Below are 22,458 nucleotides of genomic sequence, written 5' to 3' on the forward strand. Positions count from 1 at the left end.
TGGTGCAAGCAGAACCACCCAAACTCAGGTATCTTCTTGAGGTGCTACTGGCATAAATGTCCCCATCAAAGAAAGCAAACAGCCATTTGCCTCATTAATAAACACTTATTACTTCTATACAGAAACCCTCTGCAAGACCGTAAGTTAGAGCTATACAGGAAAAATACGTATGTACATTTATGACACAATGAAGAAAAGCACTGACTGTGGTAAGGCCACAGACCTGCACATTCTCCTTCCCCAAGTGCAGCAGAGCTGCAACAGCAAAATACGGCCCTGTGGCCCAATGTAAATAGGGCTAAGGAATCTGTTTAAGGTAAGTTTCACAACCAAGGGGATAAACCGGTATTTTGGGAGATACTGAAGCGTGTTTTGGGGATGTGCAGTCTCTGCTGTGGAGAGGGGAGCTTTCTGAGAGGCCAGCCAAGGAAGAAAGAGGCCTCGCTCTTAATCTGTGCAACAGGCGGGGCTTTCTCTATGATCCAGGTCCGAAGGGTCCGGCTTTCTCTGCCACCTCCAGAGCAAGCTTCAAGTTCTGATCAAACAACTCGCACCTGAAACAGTCAGAAAAGCAAAAGGAATGACTTGACCTACAGAAGTGAGTTAACAAAACCAGCAAAGGCTCTCCAGATATTTTGAGTCTGCATCCTTCAAGGAGAGATTCAGGAAATTATGACCCAGCAACGTGACTGCTGTCGAAGTCTGCCTTGGTCCTCAGTTAAGATTAAAGCTTCTTGTGTAGGCCTGAATATACAGCAGGACAGTAGGGTTTGTGCCAAGGAAGTGCACCTCCCAACCTCCCACTTCCCCAGCAGAGCGAGCACTGGAAAGAGTTTAGGTCTGTGTCCTCTCTCTGCAGCAGCGTGCCGTGGCTTCCTTCCCCTTCCTGCAGCCAGTTCTGCTACTTGAGGACTCCTTGCATTTGCTACTGTATAGGCAGAAAGCTGTGAGAGGTTGCAGCCAGATTACTAAAAGTGGGCTTTTCCTTACCTTATTGGCATCTCCAGGGAGTAGAAAGGATTCTTCAGAGCGAAGTCTGAGTAAATCTCATAGATTTTGCGGAGAAGAGCATCTATCCCTGTCTGTCTTGGGTCAGCAAGAACCATGAATTTGATCCCTGGAGCCATAATGCCAGGAGCATACATAAGGCCAAGCACAGAGACAGCCCCGACAAAGCAGAGCGGTGCTAGGTGCCCAGGACCCCATGGTACCTGTCAGTGTCTGGAAGCAGTGCAGCTTGAAGGTGTCGGTCTCCAGCATCTCTATCCCGGAGCTCCCCACTTCAGGTGACAGCTGCGACCCGATGGCGAACAGCCTGTGGGGACAGGCCCCTCAGCGCCCCTCACGACCCCCGCCCGTGTCACCCCCGTCCCGTCACGGCCCACCCTCACTCACGAGTGGAACATGGAGGCCAGCATAAGCTTCTCGTTGGAGGAGAGCCGGTGGCGGCCAAAGCGGATGGACACCGGGTAGTTGGCGGGGTTACCCAGGAACTCCAGCACGTCCTTCCCGTCCGCCGTGAAGCGACCGTTGACCTCGGCGCCGTTGATGGCGAGCACGGCGTGACCCACTGCGGGGACAGCGCGGCGGCATCAGTCAGTAAGGCCGGCTCCGCCCGGCCCGGCCCGGCCGGCCCTTCCCACCCGCCGCACCGCGGATGCCGTCCCGCTGCCCGAAGGCGACGACGACGCGCTCGTCGTGCGGGCGCAGGACGAGATCGAGCGGGAAGCTGAACGTCTTCTCGGTGTCGGCGCGGGGCGCGTAGTGGTCCAGCTGGTAGATGAGGCCGCCAGCCTTGTTGACCACGTAGACGCTGAAGATGGCCATGGCGCAGCCCCGCCCGCCCCGCGGCGCCCCGGCCCCGCCCCGGCAGTGACGTCCCGCCCCGGCGGGGCCCGCCCCCGCCGCGCGCCGGCCTCTTCCTTTCTCGCCGACATCTTGCGGAGCAGCTGCGGCCGCATCATGGTGAGCGGGGCCGGGCCGGGGGGCGGGCGGCGAGCCGGGCCGGGCCCCCCGAGAGACGCTGGCGGCTCCCTGAGCGGGGCGGGGGCCGCTGCCATGTGCTCGGGGGAGCGACCCTGCGCCTCGCCGCTCAACCCCCATCCTTCTCGCCCTCTCGCAGCCGCCCAAAGACGACAAGAAGAAGAAGGACGCGGGCAAGTCCGCCAAGAAGGACAAGGACCCGGTCAACAAGTCCGGCGGCAAAGCCAAGAAGAAGGTGGGAGCCGGCGGGACGGAGGGTCGGAGGCGTCTCCGGGCCTGGCGCGTGTGCGGCGTGGCCGGGCCCCGGGAGCGGCGTGAGGGCGGGGGCGGGCCTTTTGGAAAAGGAGCCAGCTCCTCATCTGCCGGAAAACTGTACATAATAGTGTTAAACCCGAGTAACAGAAGGCTGTAGTCCTTTTATTTGTATATACTGCAGGTATTTTATCCGCAACACGGTAATTTACAGAGCCAGTTTTGTGCATCTCACTAGTCCTTTAGTTCGGGATGGGATACGGAGACGTGATAGTGCAGTTCTCGGGGCATCGTTTGGTTCCATCTTTTGTTCTTGCTCACCAGATGGCGTAGAGGGGTGTTGTTTTTTCTCTCTTTTTAAGTAGAAGTGGTCCAAGGGGAAAGTGAGAGACAAGCTGAACAACCTCGTCCTGTTTGACAAGGCCACTTATGACAAACTGTGCAAAGAAGTGCCCAACTACAAGCTCATCACACCTGCAGTTGTCTCAGAAAGGCTGAAGATTCGAGGCTCCCTGGCTCGGGCTGCCCTCCAGGAGCTGCTCAGCAAAGGTGAGCACTCAGAGGAAAACAGTTGCTTGAATTGGCTGTTTGGTTTTACTTGCTTGCCCAGTAGCTTTCCTGTAGCATCTGAAGTGCTCCATGCATAAATTGATTTTGGAGAGCCGCTGCCTTAGCGTGCATTTCAGAAGTGCTCCAAAGTATGGAGCAGCATAGAGGCATTGCTGTACTAAGAAAAATGTTGCCAGAAGGATGGGTTGTGATGTAATTGCAACAAGATGGGAACAAAAGACTTGCATATGCTGCTATCCCCTATTATTTTCTCTTGTATATTGCCCTGCCTCTTTAGGAGGGACCTCAGCATCCCTGGCATCTGTCAGTCCATGCACACTGACATAATGTTGTTTTTTCATAGGGTTGATCAAACTGGTGTCCAAGCACCGAGCCCAAGTGATCTATACTCGAAACACGAAAGGTGGAGACGCACCTCCTGCAGGAGAGGATGCATAGGGAGGTGAGGCTGGGTGCTGAGGGGCTGAGCTGTGCTATGCAACGGGTAATGGGCAACTCCCCCATGGCTGTGGTGGGCTCTTCCTCCAGATGCGTGAGAGTATTTTGCTCACATCCTAAGCAACTTCCTGGGGAAACATTACTCAAAACATTGATCCTGCGGAATTAAAGAGCAATTTCAGATTTTGTCCCTGTGCTCATTGGATGAAGCATCATTTGTTCCCCACTCTGCGGGCTGCAGGGCAAATGGGCATTTGTCCTCCCTGCTCTCACAGGGCACCATGGCCAAGTGTCTCTGCTGGAATGAAACTGTCAAACTGTTAGCCTTGTGCTAGCCTGCTTTGACCTGGTTTTCTGATTGGGGACTTCTTGCTTTGCAGGTTCTCCAGTGACTTCGTCAATGATGCGTCATATGTAGATGCACATAATAAAATTACTGATTATAATTTTTCTTGCTTTTTCAAAAACGTGTATGTTTCATTGCTGGTGTATTTATAGTGGATGCTGGTAGAGGTCATGGCTGTTGTCCTGTACCAGCCAGTTTTTGTCTTTAGTGTTACAAGTGTGTTGCTGAAAGGGAAGAAACTTCTGCATCACCCACAGCAGCCAGTGATGTTAGACAATTTAAAGGATTAATGTTAGAGTGAAGGAAAGGATTATGAATTTGAGTGGAAATATCAAACACCTGGTATTAGTGCCTGCAGGGTGTACCCTGCATTCGAATTGAGTTTCAGTTGGTCTACAAACAGGCATTTAAAAAAAAGTTTATTTCTCCAAAAACTCTTTAGCGGGATGTTCCATGTCAGCATAGGCCACTGGCACCATGTGCTGTACAGAGTAGGCTTTCTGATAGGGAAGATACAGCATCCACAGGAGCCTGCCCTTGCTGGCAGGATGTGACTTTGTGTGGCTTTAGATGCAGTCCTCAGATGGACACTGTGTCCTTACAGGGCAGTCAGCAACAAAACTGCAGCTACTGACAGTCAGCCTTTCCACAGCAGAGGTGATGCCTGGTGTTTCTCATCACCTTTTTTTCTTCTTTTCCCCTGATTCACTTCTAAACTGATGCCTGAAAGAGAGCATAGAAGTCAGACTGCAGTAGCCTTTAGACACGGCTAATGAGCACTCTCCTTGAAAAAGTAAGAACGTGCTGTGCATAGTGTTCTAGCGTGGAAGCGCCCTCAATATTTTTGTTAATTCAGTGAGTGGTAGCTCCAGCTAGCTGACAGGGTTCTGGAACATTAAAAGGCACCAGTCGGACAGTATGTGGGTCGGAAAGGTGACCCAAGCAAAATGAGGCCGGTGCCTTCATGTGTGCAGCCTCTACAGCCATAAGCATGCCTCCTCGTAAGCCGTATCTGTGCTGCTCCAGGACAAGAACGGTACTTTGCTTGGATTACTAAACACCGTGTGGCATAACTCATACGGCAGGATGGTGTTAGGCTGGTTATGCTTGCTGCTACCTCAGAGCCTGCCCCATGAATACCTTACATGGACAGAAGCCACAGACTCTCCCCCCTGGCATCCATCTGTGCTACCCTGAAGCTCACCGGGACTGCCACCTCCTGCCATGATTCCATACACGCCCAAAGGAAGGGAGCCAGCTGTCACTAGTCTGAGAGGTATGGTCAAAGTTGGCACCAACGCGTTCCACTGGGAGCTTTTTTAGCTTCTGCTTCTCCTCTGAAAAAAAATTAGAATGGTAGAATGGTTTAGGTTGGAAGGGAACTTAAGGATCACGCTGTAACCCCTGCACCATGGACAGAGACATTTTCCCCTAGACCCGGTTGCTCAACAGTCCAAATACTTTGTTCAGCAAGTTTTTTAAATTGCTCTTGGTTCTCTAGCATGGTAAAATGACTGGAAGGTTAAAAGGTGTGCAAGCTGCTCACTGTGTTTGAGAAATTCCTCATAGGAAGGTCCAATTTGTTGTTTACTTCCATCTTCTTCCTCTGTTAGCCACGGAGGTTTTGCTCCTAGAAATCACAGGGATTACTTACTTAGCCACTGAAGTTATGCTAAACTGACCAGAGAAAAGTGTCCCCTCTTCCCCCGTCTGCTGCTCGTGTTACCAAGCAAGTGACAAAGTGAACTCTGGGTGTTCTGAGAAAAAGGAGCTGGCTTCCTCAGCTAAGGCCATGGCAGATCACACTCAAAGTCATACACTCCCCACAGCAGCAGCATCAACAGTTTTTACTATGCTGATACGTTTTCTTCTCCTCTAGTATGTCAAATATTGCCAAGAGTGACCACCTCCTGGTTATGCTGGAACTGCTTCAAAACTGCTTTGAGTTTTCCCTGTAACATTTGCAAGCCATGAGGTAGGAAGCCAGTGAGTCATGATGCAGGTTCTTCACTTACCTGTGTGTACATTTCCTTTCCCTTCTGTTTCCTGTTAACAGGAGAACGAAATGCTTATGAGAATCTTATGTTTAAGAGTGTCTCTGAACAGAAGAGCATTGTCTTCATTCCCTTCCAGAATCAAGTTATATAGAAAAAGCTAGAGGAAAGCTCTTCTTTAAAAGAGAGTTTGATGGGGTGAGGGGGGGGGTTTGTTTTTTTTTTTTTCCCCTTGGCATATTAAAGAATGTTTTCTTAATGAAAGTTAAACCTGGATAACTGAAACTGGGCTAGCTGCTCACCCAAATCCACAAAGCTGTCTTTTTGTGATGGAGACCACCCCTTGTTCTGCTTTGTGATGTGTTGTAGGTGACTTGCAGTTAAATTGAACTCACATCTGCTAGCCAGTCACACGTACCTGGTGGCCAATGAAGGTCAGAACCTTGCCTGATTCCATCCAGGCTAAATCAGGTCCTGTCTGCATTCTGCTCGGGCCAGGCTGTTCTGCAGCACAAGGGCTGTCCCTGAAATTAGAGGCCAGCGCTTACTGTAGTGCATACAAAGGTTTGCGAAAGATTTGTAAGATCCTGGTAATGAGAGCGTCAAACACCCCATGTGCTTCCAGCAGGGATGCCGTCAGCTACTGCTAAGGAAAGTGGTGCTCACCGTTCAGGTCCTGCGGAGGGCCTGCAAACAGAAGGTCCTGCACAAAGTTCTGGCTCTGGTTGAAGCTGAGTGTGATTCAGGAAAAAGGAACAATATTTCCGGTGCTGAGCGCGGCCCCCACCCAGCCGCCCCTAGCCCCTCCCGAGCGCACCCGGGTGCCGGGGGTGCGGAGTGCAGTGCCCGCTCCCCGCCAGGCTGCAGCCAGGGCAGGATACAGCTCACCGACCTGGAGCGCGGCTTGCACCGTCTCTCGCTGCCGGCGCTCGGCCTCCCGGATGTCAGCCGCCATCTGCGGAGGGAGCGGTGAGGCGGGGCCAGCGGAGGCCGGGCCGGGGCCGAGGCGGGGAGGTGACCGAGGTTACCTGAAGGATGCGCTCCTCCTCCCGCCGCTGGTGCTCGGCCAGCGCCCGCTCCAGAGCCTGCGCGAAGCGCTCGTACTCCTCGGCCGGCACCAGGCATCGCTCCCGCAGCGCCGCCTCCGCCCGGTTCTCCCGCCAGAACCGCGCCGTCTCCCGGCGGTGCTCGGGCCTGCGCGACACCGCGACACCGTCAGCACCGCCCGCACCCGGCCAAGTGCCGCAAGAGCCCGGCCTAGGGCAGCACCGGCCCGCCCCGTTCCTGCCCACGCACCCGGCCAAGTGCCGCATCAGGCCGGCCTGCGGCAGCGCCAGCCCGCCGTGCCGCCCGTCCCGCCGCACGCCGCGCCCGCAGCACGGGCACCACACGCGCCCGTCGTGTTCCGCCGGGTCGTAGCGCCGCACGGCCGCGGCCCCATCGGCCGCGGCTGCCCGCGCCGCCGCCGTGGCCTCCTGCAGCCGGGCCAGCGCCTCCCGCAGGCGCCGGCGGTGGCCCGCGCTGTACAGGTGCCGGCGGCCCGTGAAGGCGCTGCGGCGGCACAGCCCGCAGTAGTGCACGGCCATGGCGGCGGCGCCGCAGGGCGCAGGCGCGGCGGCGAGGCCCCGCCCCTCCGGGCGGAGCGGCCCGCGCGGCTCAGCGCGGCCTTCCCGGGCAGGCGCGGGCCGCGGGACCCCGCCCCTCGCGTGAGGCCGGGACTGCCGCCACCGCCTCCGCCGGGTGCCTCACATCCGGACAAGGGCAGCGAGGCCGGTGCGGGGTCTGGAGCGTGTGTACTGCGAGGAGCGGCTGAGGGAGCTGGGCTTCTTTAGCCTGGAGAGAGAGAGGCTTATCTTATCACTCTACAACTGCCTGAAGGGAGGCTGGAGCCCGGCGGGGGTTGGTCTCTTCTCCCAGACAATCAGGGATAAGACAAGAAGACATAGTCTTGAGGCGCACCAGGGGAGGTTTAGGCTGGACATTAGGAAGAATTTCTGCAGAAAAAGGGGTAATTATATACTGGAATGGGCTGCCCAGGGAGGTGGTGGAGTCCATCCCTGGAAGCGTTTAAGGAAAGGCTGGACATGGCACTTAGTGCCATGGTCTAGTTGACATGATAGTCTTTGGTCCTAGATTGGACTCAATTATCTCAGAAGTCTTTTCCAACCTTATTGATTCTGTGACTGCTACAGTGACTCAGATTCTCTTAACTACACGGACCTGCCCTGCAGGGTACAAAACAGGGAGAGAGAAAGAGAAAGTTGCAACTGTTACTTGGACCATAACAACTGCTTGGGCACTGGTGCTGCTGCCTCAGTCTTTTATCCACGTTAAGCTGCAGGTGTTGTACTGATGAGCAGTGAGACAGTGTGATGAGGGCTCTGTGGTTAGTGTAGCCTTTCTTCCTTGTCTCACTGGGTTGGTTTCATTAGAACGGTTTCTTGGCTGGTCTGGTGACCTATTGCTGCTAGTTGGAGGTATCTCTACACGGTGTGGTGTCATTTCCTAGACCCGGTGTCCTGGTGACTGTGTACTGGCTTGGTTTGTATTATGAGTAGATGTTTGCAATACACGCTCATCCTATTAACATACTCGCCATCACTCTTCTGCTTGTGCAGGGGGGAGATAGGCGACGGGGATGGAAACAGAGCAGCTACAAACCAAAATCCAATCCTTGGCTTAGTACCAGCAGGTATCAGGTTTCAGACTCTCCACGTTTGTTGTTAGGTTCAGGACTGGCTCATGTCACAACGTACGGAACTCCGATTTCTTCAGAGGGCTTATAGCAAAGTTTATTGAAAGACAGGTTCTTTTTATACCGTGTTTGGGTACAAGGAATAGGATTGGTCCTTTAGGGCACCACCTTTTTGTAAACATCTCTACCAGTAAACAAGTTGGAAAAACACCAGGTGTCAGGGGGAGGAAATCTACAAGGTTGTTTTGGGCTCCTCCTTATAATTTCTCAAGCCAGACTAAAAGAGTTCTGTCCTTGGTTTTTCCCACAGGCTTCAAGATCCTGCCTGGAGCTTAAGAATCCATGTTCTGACCATTGGCAGTTCCCACATATGCTGAGCATTTTGTAGGAGAACGCAGCTTATGCTCACTGTGGAGAAGTGCATCAGGGCGTTGTTGCTCTTCTGAACAAGGAGACAAACAGAAAGAGGCTGCTTTTGGCAACTGCTGGAAAAGATTGTGCCATAATGTTAATGCCATGGTGTTGGGGGAATCTCAGCATAAAAGTGAATTCTGTGACCGTTGCATTAAAGGTTTGTCTTCTAGTTATTTGGGGGTTCTTCCTGATTAATGAAAGAAAAGGTAAAGCTGCTTTTTCCCCACAGCAGGTTTGCTCTGCCGGGCTTGGGGCCAAATGTTCCTGCACTTTTTGCTGTTGCTATTCTCAGCCTTTGCATCTTTTGAGAGGAGATGTTGAAAAATAAGTCAAACACCATACCAAGCTTTTCTTGAAAAGAAAACTTTCTTCTCAGAGGATCCAGGATGCTCAGTTTTGCCTCTGCAATCGTGTGGTAGTTTGTACTGTATCAAGGTTTGCTTAGTTTTTTTAGGCAATCCACAAGTATCAATCAGGCAGATTTTGCTTTTGCTAGATGCAAAAGACTACAGGCACATGGCTTTTCCACCTTGTGTGACAAAGTTCAGTCATTAGTGGAAACGACATTGTCCCTGTTACAATCCTCAGGTACAACCAGGACCCACTCGGTTTGCTGCTTTCCTCAAAAACTCTGCATAGCCCAGTCAAAGCCCTTTTCCCTGCCTGAGATTGGAGTTTGGTATTTAACTTGGGATGTGTTGCAAACAAGCTGGCTATTATAGTTTAATAATTTACCACATATCAGTTGACCTGTTGCACCACAAAGTTGCTTTTCTCTTCCTTCCTGGAGTCAAACTCTCACACTGTGCTGTATGCATCAGCTGAGGCATGGTAACCCACTAAGCCTACGATTATTTATGTGCACTTTCACACAGACACTTCACCTACCCACTTAATTTTGGTACTTCAGAAATAAACTCACTCAAGAGTGCTAGACTGAATGCAGTCATGTTAATAATCTCAGAACAATGTGAGTATTTTGGGGGGGGGGGAAGGAGGGTGTAGAACAAGTCCTGCAATAGGTAGACCTTGCTTGCAGATGAAGTCTCTTGACATGCTTGTTTTTCAGCCAGGCATGGCTTTTGAAAGACATAGGGCAATGTGTGAGGCACCAGTGTGAGTAAAAGACAAGAATATTTGGATGATAGACTTGTGTACTGGTTTAGGGCAAATTTTGGAAGGAAACGTCTGAATGAGGTCCCTCTAGAAAGCAAATTCAAGCAGCCCCTCTGCCAACCAGTTCGAGAAAAAAATTTCATAGAGAAAAGTGAAAAAAAAATTTATTCAACAAGCAAAGTGTTCACAAGCATTTAAAAAAACCAAAGACAATAAAACCTCTCACTGTTCTGAAGAGAGGTGGCAAAATTGAGAAAGTGCTTGCTGTGGGTTATAGCTCAGCTCACCCAGTCTCTTATCAGTCCCTCCAGTGCTGGAAAATGCCATCCTGGGCCCCAGTGGGCCGCAAGTGTGAGCCCCTGGTGTCTCTCTGGGTCTTCAGTTTTAGGTTTAAACAGTTCCCCCCAAAAAAAACAACCAAAAAAACCCCCCAAAACCCCCAAAAAACAAAAAACAAACAAACAGTCCAGGGAAATTATCTGCCTCAGCTAGCTAAAAACTATCTAAAAGCAAAGGAGATCTCTCTCTCACTGTCTATCTGTAGACAACGCAGTCCAAGAGCAAAATGCGGAGGAGTGAGTACAGTTTTTGCAAACAAACCCACGCTTCTTTCCCCCACTTTGCTCTCAGAACTAGTCTTAAAGGTGTAGAACTTAATATCCAGCATAAACAGAACAGACAATTGGGGATACAAGCATCATAAAGTCACCCCAGGACAACTTATCCACAGGAAGGCACAGTTCTCTGTGCTGCTTCCCAGGAGCTGCCCTGAGAAGGGCAGCCTGGCAGTGCTGGAGGAGGGTAACCAGAACCTGTGGCTTGACCACCAGAGGCCGTGTGAGCTGGCATTTTGCAGGGAGTGACTGAATTCACCTGTAGTTTGTTTGGTAATCGGTACCCCTAGAGTTCGGTGTAATCAGCAAAAGCTAGTTACAGAGCAATAAAGGAAGTGAGAAGCAGTTGCAGAACTTTTGGGTCTGGTAGCAGAAACAGGCTGCAGATGGCCGGTTTTCTTTCTCTCATCTTTCCCTGGGTTTCTGTGTTCTCAGAGGAGGCAGTACTGGTGTTTAGAAGTGGTAAGTATTACTAGGGAAGGGGAAGGATCAGATATAACATATTATGATACAATGCTCCACCAAGAGAAGCCCTGAACAGTTGTACTTAGACCATCCTCAAAAAAAAAAAAAAAAGGTGTGAAAAGACTTAGCTATTTTTTCCTGCCTTTGCTGCAGAGATGGAAAGCATTCCCTCATTTAGTAATGTTTATTTCCTACTGGTAGAGATTGGAGGTGCTGCCATAACACACACAGGTAAAGAAGGAGATGAATCCTGTGGTCTGCCTTGTCTGTTCAACAAAGCTAGCAAGACTGGAAATAGAAATATTGGTTTCCAGCTTAAAGCCTAAATATGTTTTAAATATATATATATTTGTAACCACAAACCTTTCCCTGAAGTACAGAAAAAGGCCAAAAGGCCTTAATTTTCCCTTTGGCTATTCAGTTACTGAATCCTAGTCTCAATGGTTTGTATACTGTGTATTCTACATGAAAGCATGTAACCCCTGAGTGCTGCCTTGCCACCCCTGCATTCCCAGGGAGAGAGATTTTGATCAGACTGATAGAGCTGATTTGGGGCAAATTGAATGTAAATCTGCTAATCTTCCAGTTCCTTATGGTTTATCCAGGAACTAATGCTTGTAACATCATTTTTGGCCCCCCTCTAGCTTCAGAAGGTGGAACAGAAGATAGAAGAGAACTGGCTGTCACATGCAGAAGGCCAAAGTACCCAGCATTGCTGTCTGCATAATAACAAAGGAAGCTGAAAACATAGAGAGGTGACAATTTGGAGGTGCCTTGGCTTAGAACATCTGGATTCTTCAAAGCTAGCTCTTTTGAGGTGAGTGTTACTTTCACAGAAGCCAATTGATGGGATTGTTTAACTGAAAACAGGTCTTGCCTACTCCTGCACACTTGTAACCACAGTTACTACAGGGATGTTTTGTAAGGCTGCAGATTGGGATTAAGGGCAGTTCTTGTTCTTTGCTGATTCCTGTCTCCTGGCACTTCAGATTAAAACTTGTCTGCAAATCATGAGGAAAAAAACATTTCAGATTTGAGTCTTAACTGTGAATGTGCTCAATTGCTTCTCAGGGACTTTTGTGTGTGCTTGTAAGGTCTATGCATATGCCTTCAGCCATGGCTTCGTGTGAATGTGCTCTTTAGGGTCTTCTCAGCAAGCCAGAGACACTGTATTTGCTCCTGTTTTTGAAAATGTTAGGTGCAAGCTCCCCTGATGATAGGGTAGCTCTATAACTTGGCTTCCAATTCAGAGTTGTTACAGGTGTCTGGCTTGATGGCTGTGGCATTCCTCAGCCCCTGAAAGCTTTAAATTTGTACAGAATGACATCCGCTTGTCTGTGGCAACACGAGAGTATCAAGGGTATCATCTCTTGTTAGGGCTTTGCCCAGCCAATGGCATTTGTTTGGAAGCAAGCTCAGTGGATTTGGTGGGGACCCTTGAGGTCATGCCAAGCAACTGTAGGGTTTATAATTTTCTTTTTCCCCCTGTAGTAGAACGGAGATTAATTTCCAATTAAGTATGTGGTCCTTTTTCCTTTCTTCCTAGTACAGGGTGTGCAGTAGATGCCTGGCTTATCATCACACCAGGCCACTCCTGCTCTGCTGGCATTGTTTCAGTTCCTTGTGCTGCAGTAAATAGCTGATGCTGTGTAATACAGACAGAGCTCCCAGGATTTGTGTGGGCTGGGGTTAGAAACAATCCTTTCTGTTAAAGAGAGGCAGCAAGGAAAGTACAGGCAGGCTCAAGGATAGGGAACACGAGACAGAGAGAAGGCTGTGACTGGTGAGAGATGCTTGCTCTATTGGCACAGGACCTGGGGCTGTGTCAGGGTGCCCAGTTATTCCTGCAAATGACTAGTGTGTCTTTGATGGTACCATAGGTAGGTGCTGCTGTCATTGTAGCTGTTCATAGCCTCCTCAGGATGTGAGAGCACCACAGATGCACTTGATGAGCATTGCAGCCTGTTTTATTAGCTGTATTCTCTTCTCTCTGAATGGCTACACTATTTTTCTGGTGGGGGAAAGGTGGCCTCTTACCCTCCACGTCTTCAAATTCTGTGAAGTTGCAGTAAAAGAGCTGAACTCATATCTGCCCCTCCTCTGTGATTTTTAAAACCACTTCAAAGGTGAGCTAGCAGATGACTGAAGCGACTGGTTCCGCCAGGCTCGTTTCTGCTCACCTTTCCTGCCGCTCCCCCGTGGAACAAAGCACATCATTTCCCTTTGATTTCCCACTTTGAAAGCCATAGGGGACAGAGTCTGAAATGGCCCACAAGTTTTTTAGTGTCTCTTCTCTGGTACCTTCCTGAAGCACTGAGTGGACCAGGATAAGACTCAAGAAAGGAGACCTGGCTTGTGGCTAAATTGGCCAATGGGTTGCTCCACCCTCCTGGGTGTTGCAGCTGGCATCTCCAGGTTTGTGGGTAGGGTGAGGTAACACTGCAGCAACACGAGGAAGGAGCCACAGTGTCTGGGATTTGGTGGCTTTGACTAATGCACGCAGGGGTTCCAGAGGCCAGCCTGGCTGCCTGTCACCAGCAGTACGTGCCACCTTCTGGCACAGCTACTGCCCCAGGGATGGAGGGGTCTGCCCTGTTCTCCATTTCTTTGCCAAGAAGAGATGGCACATGGCAGAATGGAGTGCATACTGCCAGTCTCCTGCCAGGCAAGGAGGAGAAAAGCAGTTTGAGTTTGGGTGCCTCAGCCAGTGCCCAAGGCACAGGCTGCTTGCCCTTTCTGAAAGGGATTGTGTCACAAGTGTGAGGCTGGATGGAGAAGAGAGGAAAGCAGGGCTTGTTTTTGTGATGTGAGTTTCTTTACCTCCTTCTGTGTCATCAGGACTAGAGAGGTTTGCAAAGCTTTAACACATAGGGCTGTCATTTGCAAGCAGGCAGTGATGCAGCCTGTCCCTGGCCGGGAGCAGACTACGTAATACAGAATCTATAGCCCCATCTCAGTGTCTCAGAGCTCTCTTAGCAAAATACAAACGGAGCTTGTCTCTGCTCAGATTACAAGATGGCAGGATCATGCCTTGCAGCAGTGCAGCTGCACGGCACATGCATGGTATTTAGTGCAGGTGCCGCAGGTGGTGTCTGTGAGCCTCAGAAACAGTGGGATGCTCGGTGCAGGAAGCAGTAGGATAATAAAGCAGTAGGAATTGGTCATGTTGAAGGAAGTATCAGATGACAGTCTTGAGTAAAGGTTAATTAATCTGACTTCTGTTATTCTGGTGAAGCTCTCCATGCCTTATAGTCACTTTTGTATGTATTGTGAAGCTGCAAAATCAAGAGGAAACCTCCTTTGCCTGCTGGTTCAGGGCCAGGCTGAATGCCTGTATAAGACCGCTTTTGTGACAGTGTTGAAAATGCAAATATATTTGTGTGTGGTTTTATGTGGTTTTGTTTCCCCTCAGACCCCAGGCGCAAGAATTGATGCTGGAATCATACTCAGCTGCTTACAACAGGATGACCCACATGTTGGGGCTTAAACCTCTGTGTCAGATCACTCTCTGTGTTTCAAACCTGGTCATCTTGCTAGCTGAGAGTCACTGAGATTAGGAGAACCATATCAGTGAAGGTTTAGTCTGATAAAAAACATTCTCTTAACACTGATGCTTGAAACAGGGATATTGTATCTTTAAGGCACCCCCTTCTCATTCCCCTAATACCTCTAGGCCTCTGAATGATTCTAGAGGAGAGGATCAGTGCAGGAGTTTAAGGCATCTTTGCCTGCCCTGCTGCACTGCTCACTTGCTGCTCCGAAGGCTGTGCTTTGCTGTTTCTATGGAAACCATTAGTTGCTAAGCAACTGGAGCATCATCTGTGGTGAGCCCTCGCATCTAATTATCCCATCACAGTGGCTGAGAGGGGCTGGGGGGGGATTAACTCCTCTACCATGGCAGATCCATTGACAACACTTTAGTCACATTTAAAGGGACATTGTCTCCCTTCTGCCACACTTATGAGGAGGAATAAGGTTTTCTGCAAGCAGCAGATACACTGCTCATGGCATGCTTGGAGCTTCCATGCACTTGCATGGAGCTCTGCAGGGAGCTCTTCCTTCTGTTCAAGTTATTCATGATGCACTTAGCTGTACATTTGGATCATGCAGCCTTTGCCTTGCGGGCTGTATCTGGGCCATACTTTGTGTATTTTTTTTGTCTTGTGGTCACCTCAATGCCACCCTTACTGTCTCTGTCCCCAGAGCCTGATGTCATGTCTGCTTTGTGAGGTATTCCTAATTCTTCAGAACTCAGCAAATGAAGAGGTGGGCAGCTCTCTGTGTTCTGTCTGCAAACATTGCATAGCTTGTTATTCACTTCCCTATTACCTTACTGTTTGCTTCTGGGAGGGATGGAGATTGTCATCAAGGAGCTCTGAAAGCCTGAGGGGTGAAGTAACAACTACAGAAAATCTCATTTTCCAGATCTCTGTAAGTGGACAAAGCCACCAGCAGCCTGGTGAATTTTGCACATTCAGATAAAATAGTCAATCTGAGAGCTGATTCTGAGTTTGCGAACACAAGGTTGATGTAGTGTAGGACTCAGTCTCCCCACTGTGACAGATTGCATCTGAATGAGGTTCCCAGATTTGTGAGGAGAGTTGTAGTGGTTTGAGTTACCTTCAGACAAACGCCTGAGTTTAGTGAAAACCTGACTGCGCCAGGTCCATGCTTGGGTGCACTGTATCTGCTTCTTGCCTGCTCCCATCAAGACGGATAGGGACTGATTCTTCTTCATTTTCACTTTCTGCCAGAAAATGGACATTTTGTGATTTACTAAGGTATTGCTTTTCTAGTGGCTGAATCAATGACAGTTGGGAAGTCTATTAGAAAGTTTTCCTGTTTTTTTACTGCCTAAATCTGTAAGCCAGCTGAGAGTTACTGCAAAGCTCCCTAGCAGCATTTGCTGTGCTTTGTATGGACAGGGAGGATAGAGCTTCAGCAGGAGGGTGGCCCGTTCTTACTTCTAAAAGCAAGAGAATCCCTAATACCTCTCCAAACTGACATTTTTCTGTGTCTACCTTTGAATTGTAATGTCTTCCACTGCAGCCAAAGCCTTCAGGCACTATCCAGCCCTGGCAATATGTCGTGCCAACATGTTAGCACTGCTTCCACCCCTCCCCATTGACACAGGACCAGAGCATGTGGCTCTCCAAGGACTTAGTGACCCGGGGCTAGCTGAGATAGGGTAACTTGGGAAGATGGAGCAGGTGCCCCCCTGCCTTGCTCTCAGAGTAGACAGATGATGGTGATTATTATTAAGAGCTCTTGTAATGATCTCAGGGAGGGGCAAGTGGAGGGGAGAGACATATTTTGTCATGAAAATGGGAAATGTAATTAAAGTCCACATGTTAATTAAGAGCTGAAGGGAAGAAATAGATGGATTTTTTTCCTGAAGTTGCGTTGGCATTGGCAGTTGAACACTCTGCATAATGCTAATCAACAAGGAAGAAAGGCTTTGGAGGAGAGGCATGAGGGGTTTTGCATAGAGGCTCTCAGGCTTTGAATGGAGCACATAGTGTCAAGGAAAAGCTTTGTTTTCCCCAGCCAAGGCTTGGAAAAAGTAGAACACTATCCACAACCGTTTGCATTTGGTTCCTTAGTGTAAATTGGCAGTGTCAGGCCTGATCACCCATGTGTGTTTCTCTCTGGCCTGCCTAGGCACCTCCCTCAGACAAGAAGTGGATGTCAGAGCATTCCTGAGCTCCTCCTGTCCCATCAGCAGTGGGCATTCTAGCCAAGCACAAATCTAATGCAGCTCCTGAGACAGCAAGTGAGGCTATCCCACAGCTCTGTGCAGGTCAGAGCAGCTGAAACCTACTCATCTGTCCCTCTGGAAACATGTGAGGTGGCTAGTCAGGTGCAGATCCCTGGTGGTTTCAGATGCTTTAATATGGAATTTTATGCTTGCTTTTCTCTTACTGGTCAGAAACCTATGAAACTACAGCTCTGCTTCTCTGACAGGGCAGGTACAGCAGGAGGACCTCACAGGTTTGGGTCCTTGACTCTTTTGCCACATGGGAGAGCTCTGCAGAAATGCATTTGGAAATATCTTCCCTCTTTGTAGCTTGGCATTAATGTGTTTAACAGGGGGATCCTCTGCTCCTTCAGCTGTGCCAGAACCCCAATATCACAGTCTGTGGAAAGGGGCTGATTACTACACGCCTTATGGGAAGTGGGGTGGGAATGAGTAGAGGGGCTGGGAGTGTGATGCACCTGCTTACAAGAAAGTACTGAAGAATTTGAACGCATCTGAGGATAGAAGGTAGTGTGTGTATGATGCTATTTTAGAGAGAAGAGGGTAATTCTGCTTCTTTGCAAAAGTGAGAAGAAGGTTGTCTGCACGCAGAACTTAAGGGAACTGTACAAAATATAGTTCTCCATGTGCTGGGGACTCACAGGGATCAGGAGGAGCAAGTATGCAAGCCTCTGCCTCATACCTGATGTCCTAGAGTCAGGAAGGAGTAATCTAAAAGCTGTTTGAGCCATGGGCTGCATCTTAATGAGGGAGGCAGGACTCACAAAAATGCTGCAGCCCAGCTTTGCTACCAGTGTGGCTATTTCCCTGCAACGACCAAAAGGCCTTGTGCTGTCAGATTGTGCCTGAGGACTTGTGCAGAACGGTTAGTGTGCCTCCTGATGCCATCCAAAGCTAGGTGAAGTGCTCCCTTTGCACCCATGGGTTTCTTGGTAGAGAGCAGCAGCACCCCTCTATTCAAGCAGAGCATGGCATCAGGCAGAATCAGGGCAAAATTTGAGAAGATGCCAAGCATGATGAATTTGATTTGTAAAATTGTCTATGCCTCTTCTAGTAGATGAGCACCTTGCTGGAGCAGCACATGTAAATACACAGTGCCAGTGCACAGGAGCTGGGACAAAGAAATTAAAGTGAAGCAAGGAAATTTGGATGATAGAAAGTCACTGCTGCAGTTGGAGTTTGGAGAGAACACTGAGTTGAGGGATTTGTAATTGCTTGTTTGAGAATGGTGCTTGAAGTATTGCAGTTCCTTCCAGGTGGCTGGCTGGGTGGAATGTTTCCTGGCTATCAGATGGCCAGCAGTGTTTGTAGTTTGCTCCCTGATCTAGAAGTGAAACTGGGGAATGTCTAGCTCTGTCTGCTGGGCTATACTGCATCCTTGTTCTTCCTTTTCACTCTTGTGCCCTCTCTTTTGTTTTTCATTTCCTTTTGGCATCTTGGGGCTTAAAGCCTTTCCAAGAAGAATTGACATTAGGAGAGCAGCCGCTGAGGAAGCTTGCCAAATGCTCTACATTGGCTGACAGCTCTTCTCAAAACCAGATGGTTAGTAATTAAAGGGAGTCAAGTGGGAAGGCTGCCTTGGCCTTTCTATTTCTTTTTCCTTCCTTTGATTAACAGAGTGTGTGACCTTGGAGGAAGATTGTATTCATGTCTTTCCTGGGAATTCCTCTCCTAGTGCTTGTAATCTGCAGAGATCCCAGTGCTTATCTGCTGGGTGCAGTATCTTTCTGAGGAAGCAGGCTGACTGTGTGCTTTAAGCGCAAGGTAGCTGCCATGGGTGGTAGGACAGAAATGCAGTTGTAAAAAGAAAACACAAACTGGGAGAGGAAAATTAAATATTGGGAAGAACTCTTCTTGGAGATCTTTTCTGAGACTTTTACTTCAAGCCTTATATTGTCAGTAGAAGAAAGACTGATGTCATCCTCAGGGAACTTCTTGTTCCTCAGCCTGCTGCACCTTTCACAGAGAAGCCCTTTACGTGGCCAATCTTAGGCCATTTGTGTGCATGTGGGCTGCTCCGTGTGGCTTTCCTCCATTGTACTGGGAGCTGAATGACTGGGAGGATGAAAGGCAAGCACATGCTTCTTTTATTTTCAAGAACATTTGGTTTCTAGAACCAGTCTCAACAGATGCACTGTCAACACTTAACGATTCAACCTTGTGTGGAAGAACTGGGTATGAAGAAAACTGCACTGGCAGTAACAAACACCTCCCACTCCAATTCATGTCCAGGAAAAGGGTAGCAATTTTGTCTTGATTATATTCCAGAGCAGTAGTCCTCCACAGGTTCCCTTGCTGAAATCTTGCTCCTCCCCTTTGCCACTGTCCTTTCCTCCTTCAAATGCAGCCTCTTGCTCAGTTTAAGTAAATGTGCTGTACTGGAAAACACTAGGGCACAATTACTTAAGGAGCAAAGAAGTGAAAAAATGACAATTCATTAAAATAAGTCGTAATTGTTTGCAACTTTCTGTGCGTGCTGTTTATCTGTGAGGCCAAAGCACAAAATTTCAGAACAAAACAAAAGACAGCAAGAAGGTGACAGTCGAGAGCCTGGAGCACCATCTCCTGCCTGCCTCTCAACCACACAGCAGTCACCACACCAGCTTTCCCACAGAAACAGACAGGAAATCTCCAAGTGTGTTGGTTTAACACAGCCTGTTTTTTTTCGGGGAAACCACAGAGGTGGCTTCTGTGAGAAGCTGATAGGAGCTTCCACTATGTCCAACAGAGACAATCTCTGATGGCTTGGGAACAATCTTTCCAACCTGAGAAAGGACTTCAGCATTTGGGGTGCTCTCTCGATCTCTCTCCTGCACTGCTTAGGCTGGTTGCTGCAGACTATCTGCCAGTGCTTTCCAGCCTGGAAAGGGTTAAATCTCAAAAGCACCTCCTGGGGTTTTGCTACTTCTTTTCATCTCTGTTTTATTTCCTCAAAGACAGAGATCAGCTGTCTGGATCTGGCTCGACCTCCCAGCAAAGTCCATGGCCACACTCTGCAGCACAGATTGCCTGTCTGCAGAGGGACACACAGATTTGCTGTGCTGGACCCCTTTCGGAGGTGGGCATGAATATTTCATGACAGGGAGAGGATGCTTCAGCAGCATGATGCAAATGTGGATTTGCATTGTGCTGTAAGGGACAAAGGAGAACAGACCCCAAAGGTCTACTGAGAAGAGAAGGCCCCCAAGGGTAAAGGGACCTTCTGGGCCCACTCACCTTTTTCTGCAAGGCCAGTGGTACAATGAGCCACAGGCAGTACCAGCAGCTCCTGCACACACCTGCCATTCTTTACCTGGATGCAATATCCCAGCAGGGAAAACTGCAGGTTGGCTTGACCTGGTGGGGGATAGCAGCGCAGCCCTATCGGTCCTCAGGACATCCCCAGTACCTAAAACCCTGTCAGAATGCTGCACCAGCTCCAAAATACTAGAAGTAACCAAATGGTCATTCTTAACTGGAGCCCAGGTTTCTAAAGAGGCACAATATCCAACTGGAACCAGAAAAGACATCTCATGGGGAACTGGACTGCATTTGGTACAAACTGTGTAATAGGTGCTCTGTAGGCACTCAATACAACTTTCTCCATTCAAAAGGAAAGTGAGGTTTGAGATTCTGTTTGTGTAGAGTGGGTCCTGTCTGAGAGTCTCTGAAAATCTGGAGTACATGCAAAAAGCAGAAAGAAAATTGACTGAACAGCAGTAGGACTAAGCTTGTCTCAATTTCTTGAGCATGATTTAGCAGCAATATGATCAGGGGTCTACTACTGAAGTGCATTACTATCTGTGGTCTCATGTAGAAGGAACAATCAGGCATCCTGGTTCAGGTCCCCCAAAACCCAACCAGGTAGCAGTGATGCAAACGGATGGATGCTGATCTTGCTACCTGTAGCCAGACACAGAGCCCTCCTGCAGCTCTGGCATTGCTTCCTACCAGGGCCATCACTTGGTTCTCAGTGTCCATGACTCAGAGAGGGCAGCTGTAAATTGTGTTAAGGTGCCTGTTACACAGGTATTCAAGACGGGTCGTCTAGGCAGGAAAGAATGATCTACATCTAAAGGATGTAGTCTTAAGCTGCATGAGGGGAGGTTTAGGTTTCACATTAGGAAGAATTTCTGCAGAGAAAGGGTGATTAGACTTCAAAGGGTGAATGGACTGCCCAGAGAGGTGGTGTCTTACACATCATCCCTGAAGGTGTTTAAGAAAAGACTGGACACGGCACTTAGTGCCATGGTCAAGTTGACATGGTGGTGTTCGGTCCTAGGCTTGACTCAATGATCTCAGAGGTCTTTTCCAACCCAGCTGATTCTGTGACTGAAGTGCCAGCTGTGTGCTGCTGCTGCTAGTGGGGATGGAGGGTTTGTTTAGCTCCTTGTATTCTAGTGCAGAGATCAAGATAATATTGCATGCTGTGGAAATCCATTTCCTTGCTTCTACACCTAGGTGTTAAAAGCCCCATTTGGCATTTGTCACCAGAGCCATGGTTTCTCCTTTTCCTGTTAATTAAAACATCCTCTTCTGCTGTGCACACGCTGCTCTTCTGTCACGCACAGGCTCGGAGATGGCTGCATCTCCTTTTTACCATGAGAGGGAGAAGCGGGGGAAATACAATAAGGCTACGTGTTTTCTGGTGTTTCTTGTCCCAGCTCTAGTGCTGCCCCCCGGCATCAGGAGTATAGAGGGACAATCTGCGGTGAAAGCCGCCCCGCCGTCCCCGCACAGGCCCGCCGAAGGGCCGGGACGTGTCCGCCCTGCCCCGCCCGCCGGGGGAGCCCACGGCGTGCTGCCCGCCAGGTGGCGCCACCGAGCCCCGGCGCCAGCTCCGCGCCGGCCGGGCCGCGTGTCCCGGGAAGGGCCCGGCCTCCCCCGGCCGGGCCGCGTGTCCCGGGGAGGGTCCGGCCTCCCCCGGCCGCAGCCGCGTGTCCCGGGGAGGGCCCGGCCTCCCCCGGCCGCAGCCGCGTGTCCCGGGGAGGGCCCGGCCTCCCCCGGCCGGGCCGCGTGTCCCGGGGAGGGTCCGGCCTCCCCCGGCCGCACCCGCGTGTCTCGGGGAGGGCCCGGCCTCCCCCGGCCGCACCCGCGTGTCCCGGGGAGGGTCCGGCCTCCCCCGGCCGGGCCGTGTGTCCCGGGGAGGGCCCGGCCTCCCCCGGCCGGGCCGTGTGTCCCGGGGAGGGCCCGGCCTCCCCCGGCCGGGCCGTGTGTCCCGGGGAGGGCCCGGCCTCCCCCGGCCGCACCCGCGTGTCCCGGGGAGGGCCCGGCCTCCCCCGGCCGGGCCGTGTGTCCCGGGGAGGGTTCCGTTGCCCTTCGCCACGGCTTTGCGTCCCCCATCGGTGGTAGCGGGAGGCAGGCTGTGCGCGCAAAGCAGCCTCCTTCACTGGCGGGGGGCCTTCTTGTCTCCTCCCTGTGCCCTCTCCATCCCTGTGCACACGCAGCGAGGGATGCACGAATGCTCGCAAGGCTGGAGGAGCCGCCCCTCTATGTAAGGGCGGCGAGTACTAGCACGAGTGTTCAATAACCCTGACACTGGACAAGAGGAGCTGGGGGAGAGGCAGCCAGTCTTCAGGACCGAGCTCACTGTGCTGGGCACTGTGGCAAGGGCAGACAGGGATTTGAGAGTCTATAGGGCTGCATGCACATGACAGGTTGTCAGAGAAGATGGAGATCTCTGGAGTATGAGAGGACACTGAACAGAAATGCAAGTAATAAGTAGCTGCTCAGGGTGGGGTGGGCTTGACAAGATGGACCTTTTTCTTGTCCCAAATTCTGTAGAGTCCTTGCAGCATTTGGATAAGATGCTCAGAACTTTTGGCCTGGGAGTA

The 22,458-nt window shown here is 50.4% G+C and overlaps 4 protein-coding genes across 4 annotated transcripts in view; 2 read left to right on the forward strand and 2 right to left on the reverse strand.

The window, feature by feature from the left end:
• Nucleotides 1-85: 85 nt before the first annotated feature.
• Nucleotides 86-1,864, reverse strand: TRAPPC4 (trafficking protein particle complex subunit 4). The gene is made up of 5 exons (XM_066203665.1): nucleotides 1,653-1,864; nucleotides 1,396-1,570; nucleotides 1,212-1,315; nucleotides 991-1,117; nucleotides 86-554 (listed from the first exon to the last, which is right to left on the reverse strand). The coding sequence occupies exons 1-5, from the start codon at nucleotides 1,825-1,827 to the stop codon at nucleotides 476-478; spliced, it is 660 nt and encodes a 219-aa protein (XP_066059762.1). The 5' UTR covers nucleotides 1,828-1,864; the 3' UTR covers nucleotides 86-475.
• A 19-nt stretch (nucleotides 1,865-1,883) lies between these two features.
• Nucleotides 1,884-3,710, forward strand: RPS25 (ribosomal protein S25). The gene is made up of 5 exons (XM_066203666.1): nucleotides 1,884-1,965; nucleotides 2,123-2,218; nucleotides 2,601-2,784; nucleotides 3,149-3,247; nucleotides 3,624-3,710. Exons 1-4 carry the CDS (start codon nucleotides 1,963-1,965, stop codon nucleotides 3,241-3,243), a joined length of 378 nt encoding a protein of 125 aa, XP_066059763.1. The 5' UTR covers nucleotides 1,884-1,962; the 3' UTR covers nucleotides 3,244-3,247; nucleotides 3,624-3,710.
• A 281-nt stretch (nucleotides 3,711-3,991) lies between these two features.
• Nucleotides 3,992-7,169, reverse strand: CENATAC (centrosomal AT-AC splicing factor). The gene is made up of 9 exons (XM_066203664.1): nucleotides 6,880-7,169; nucleotides 6,612-6,777; nucleotides 6,476-6,538; nucleotides 6,250-6,314; nucleotides 6,002-6,107; nucleotides 5,605-5,635; nucleotides 5,136-5,219; nucleotides 4,794-4,926; nucleotides 3,992-4,312 (listed from the first exon to the last, which is right to left on the reverse strand). Exons 1-9 carry the CDS (start codon nucleotides 7,167-7,169, stop codon nucleotides 4,267-4,269), a joined length of 984 nt encoding a protein of 327 aa, XP_066059761.1. The 3' UTR covers nucleotides 3,992-4,266.
• A 4,499-nt stretch (nucleotides 7,170-11,668) lies between these two features.
• Nucleotides 11,669-22,458, forward strand: part of BCL9L (BCL9 like) — a 62,309-nt gene continuing 51,519 nt past the window's right edge. The window contains exon 1 of the mRNA XM_066203677.1: nucleotides 11,669-11,704. The gene's annotated coding sequence lies outside the window, so the exon portion shown is untranslated. The remainder of the gene's footprint in view (nucleotides 11,705-22,458) is intronic.

This window comes from Chamaea fasciata, unplaced genomic scaffold (genome assembly GCF_029207755.1).
Source record: "Chamaea fasciata isolate MVZ Bird 193981 ecotype frontalis unplaced genomic scaffold, bChaFas1.0.hap1 SCAF_24, whole genome shotgun sequence".
Classification (NCBI taxonomy): domain Eukaryota; kingdom Metazoa; phylum Chordata; class Aves; order Passeriformes; family Sylviidae; genus Chamaea; species Chamaea fasciata.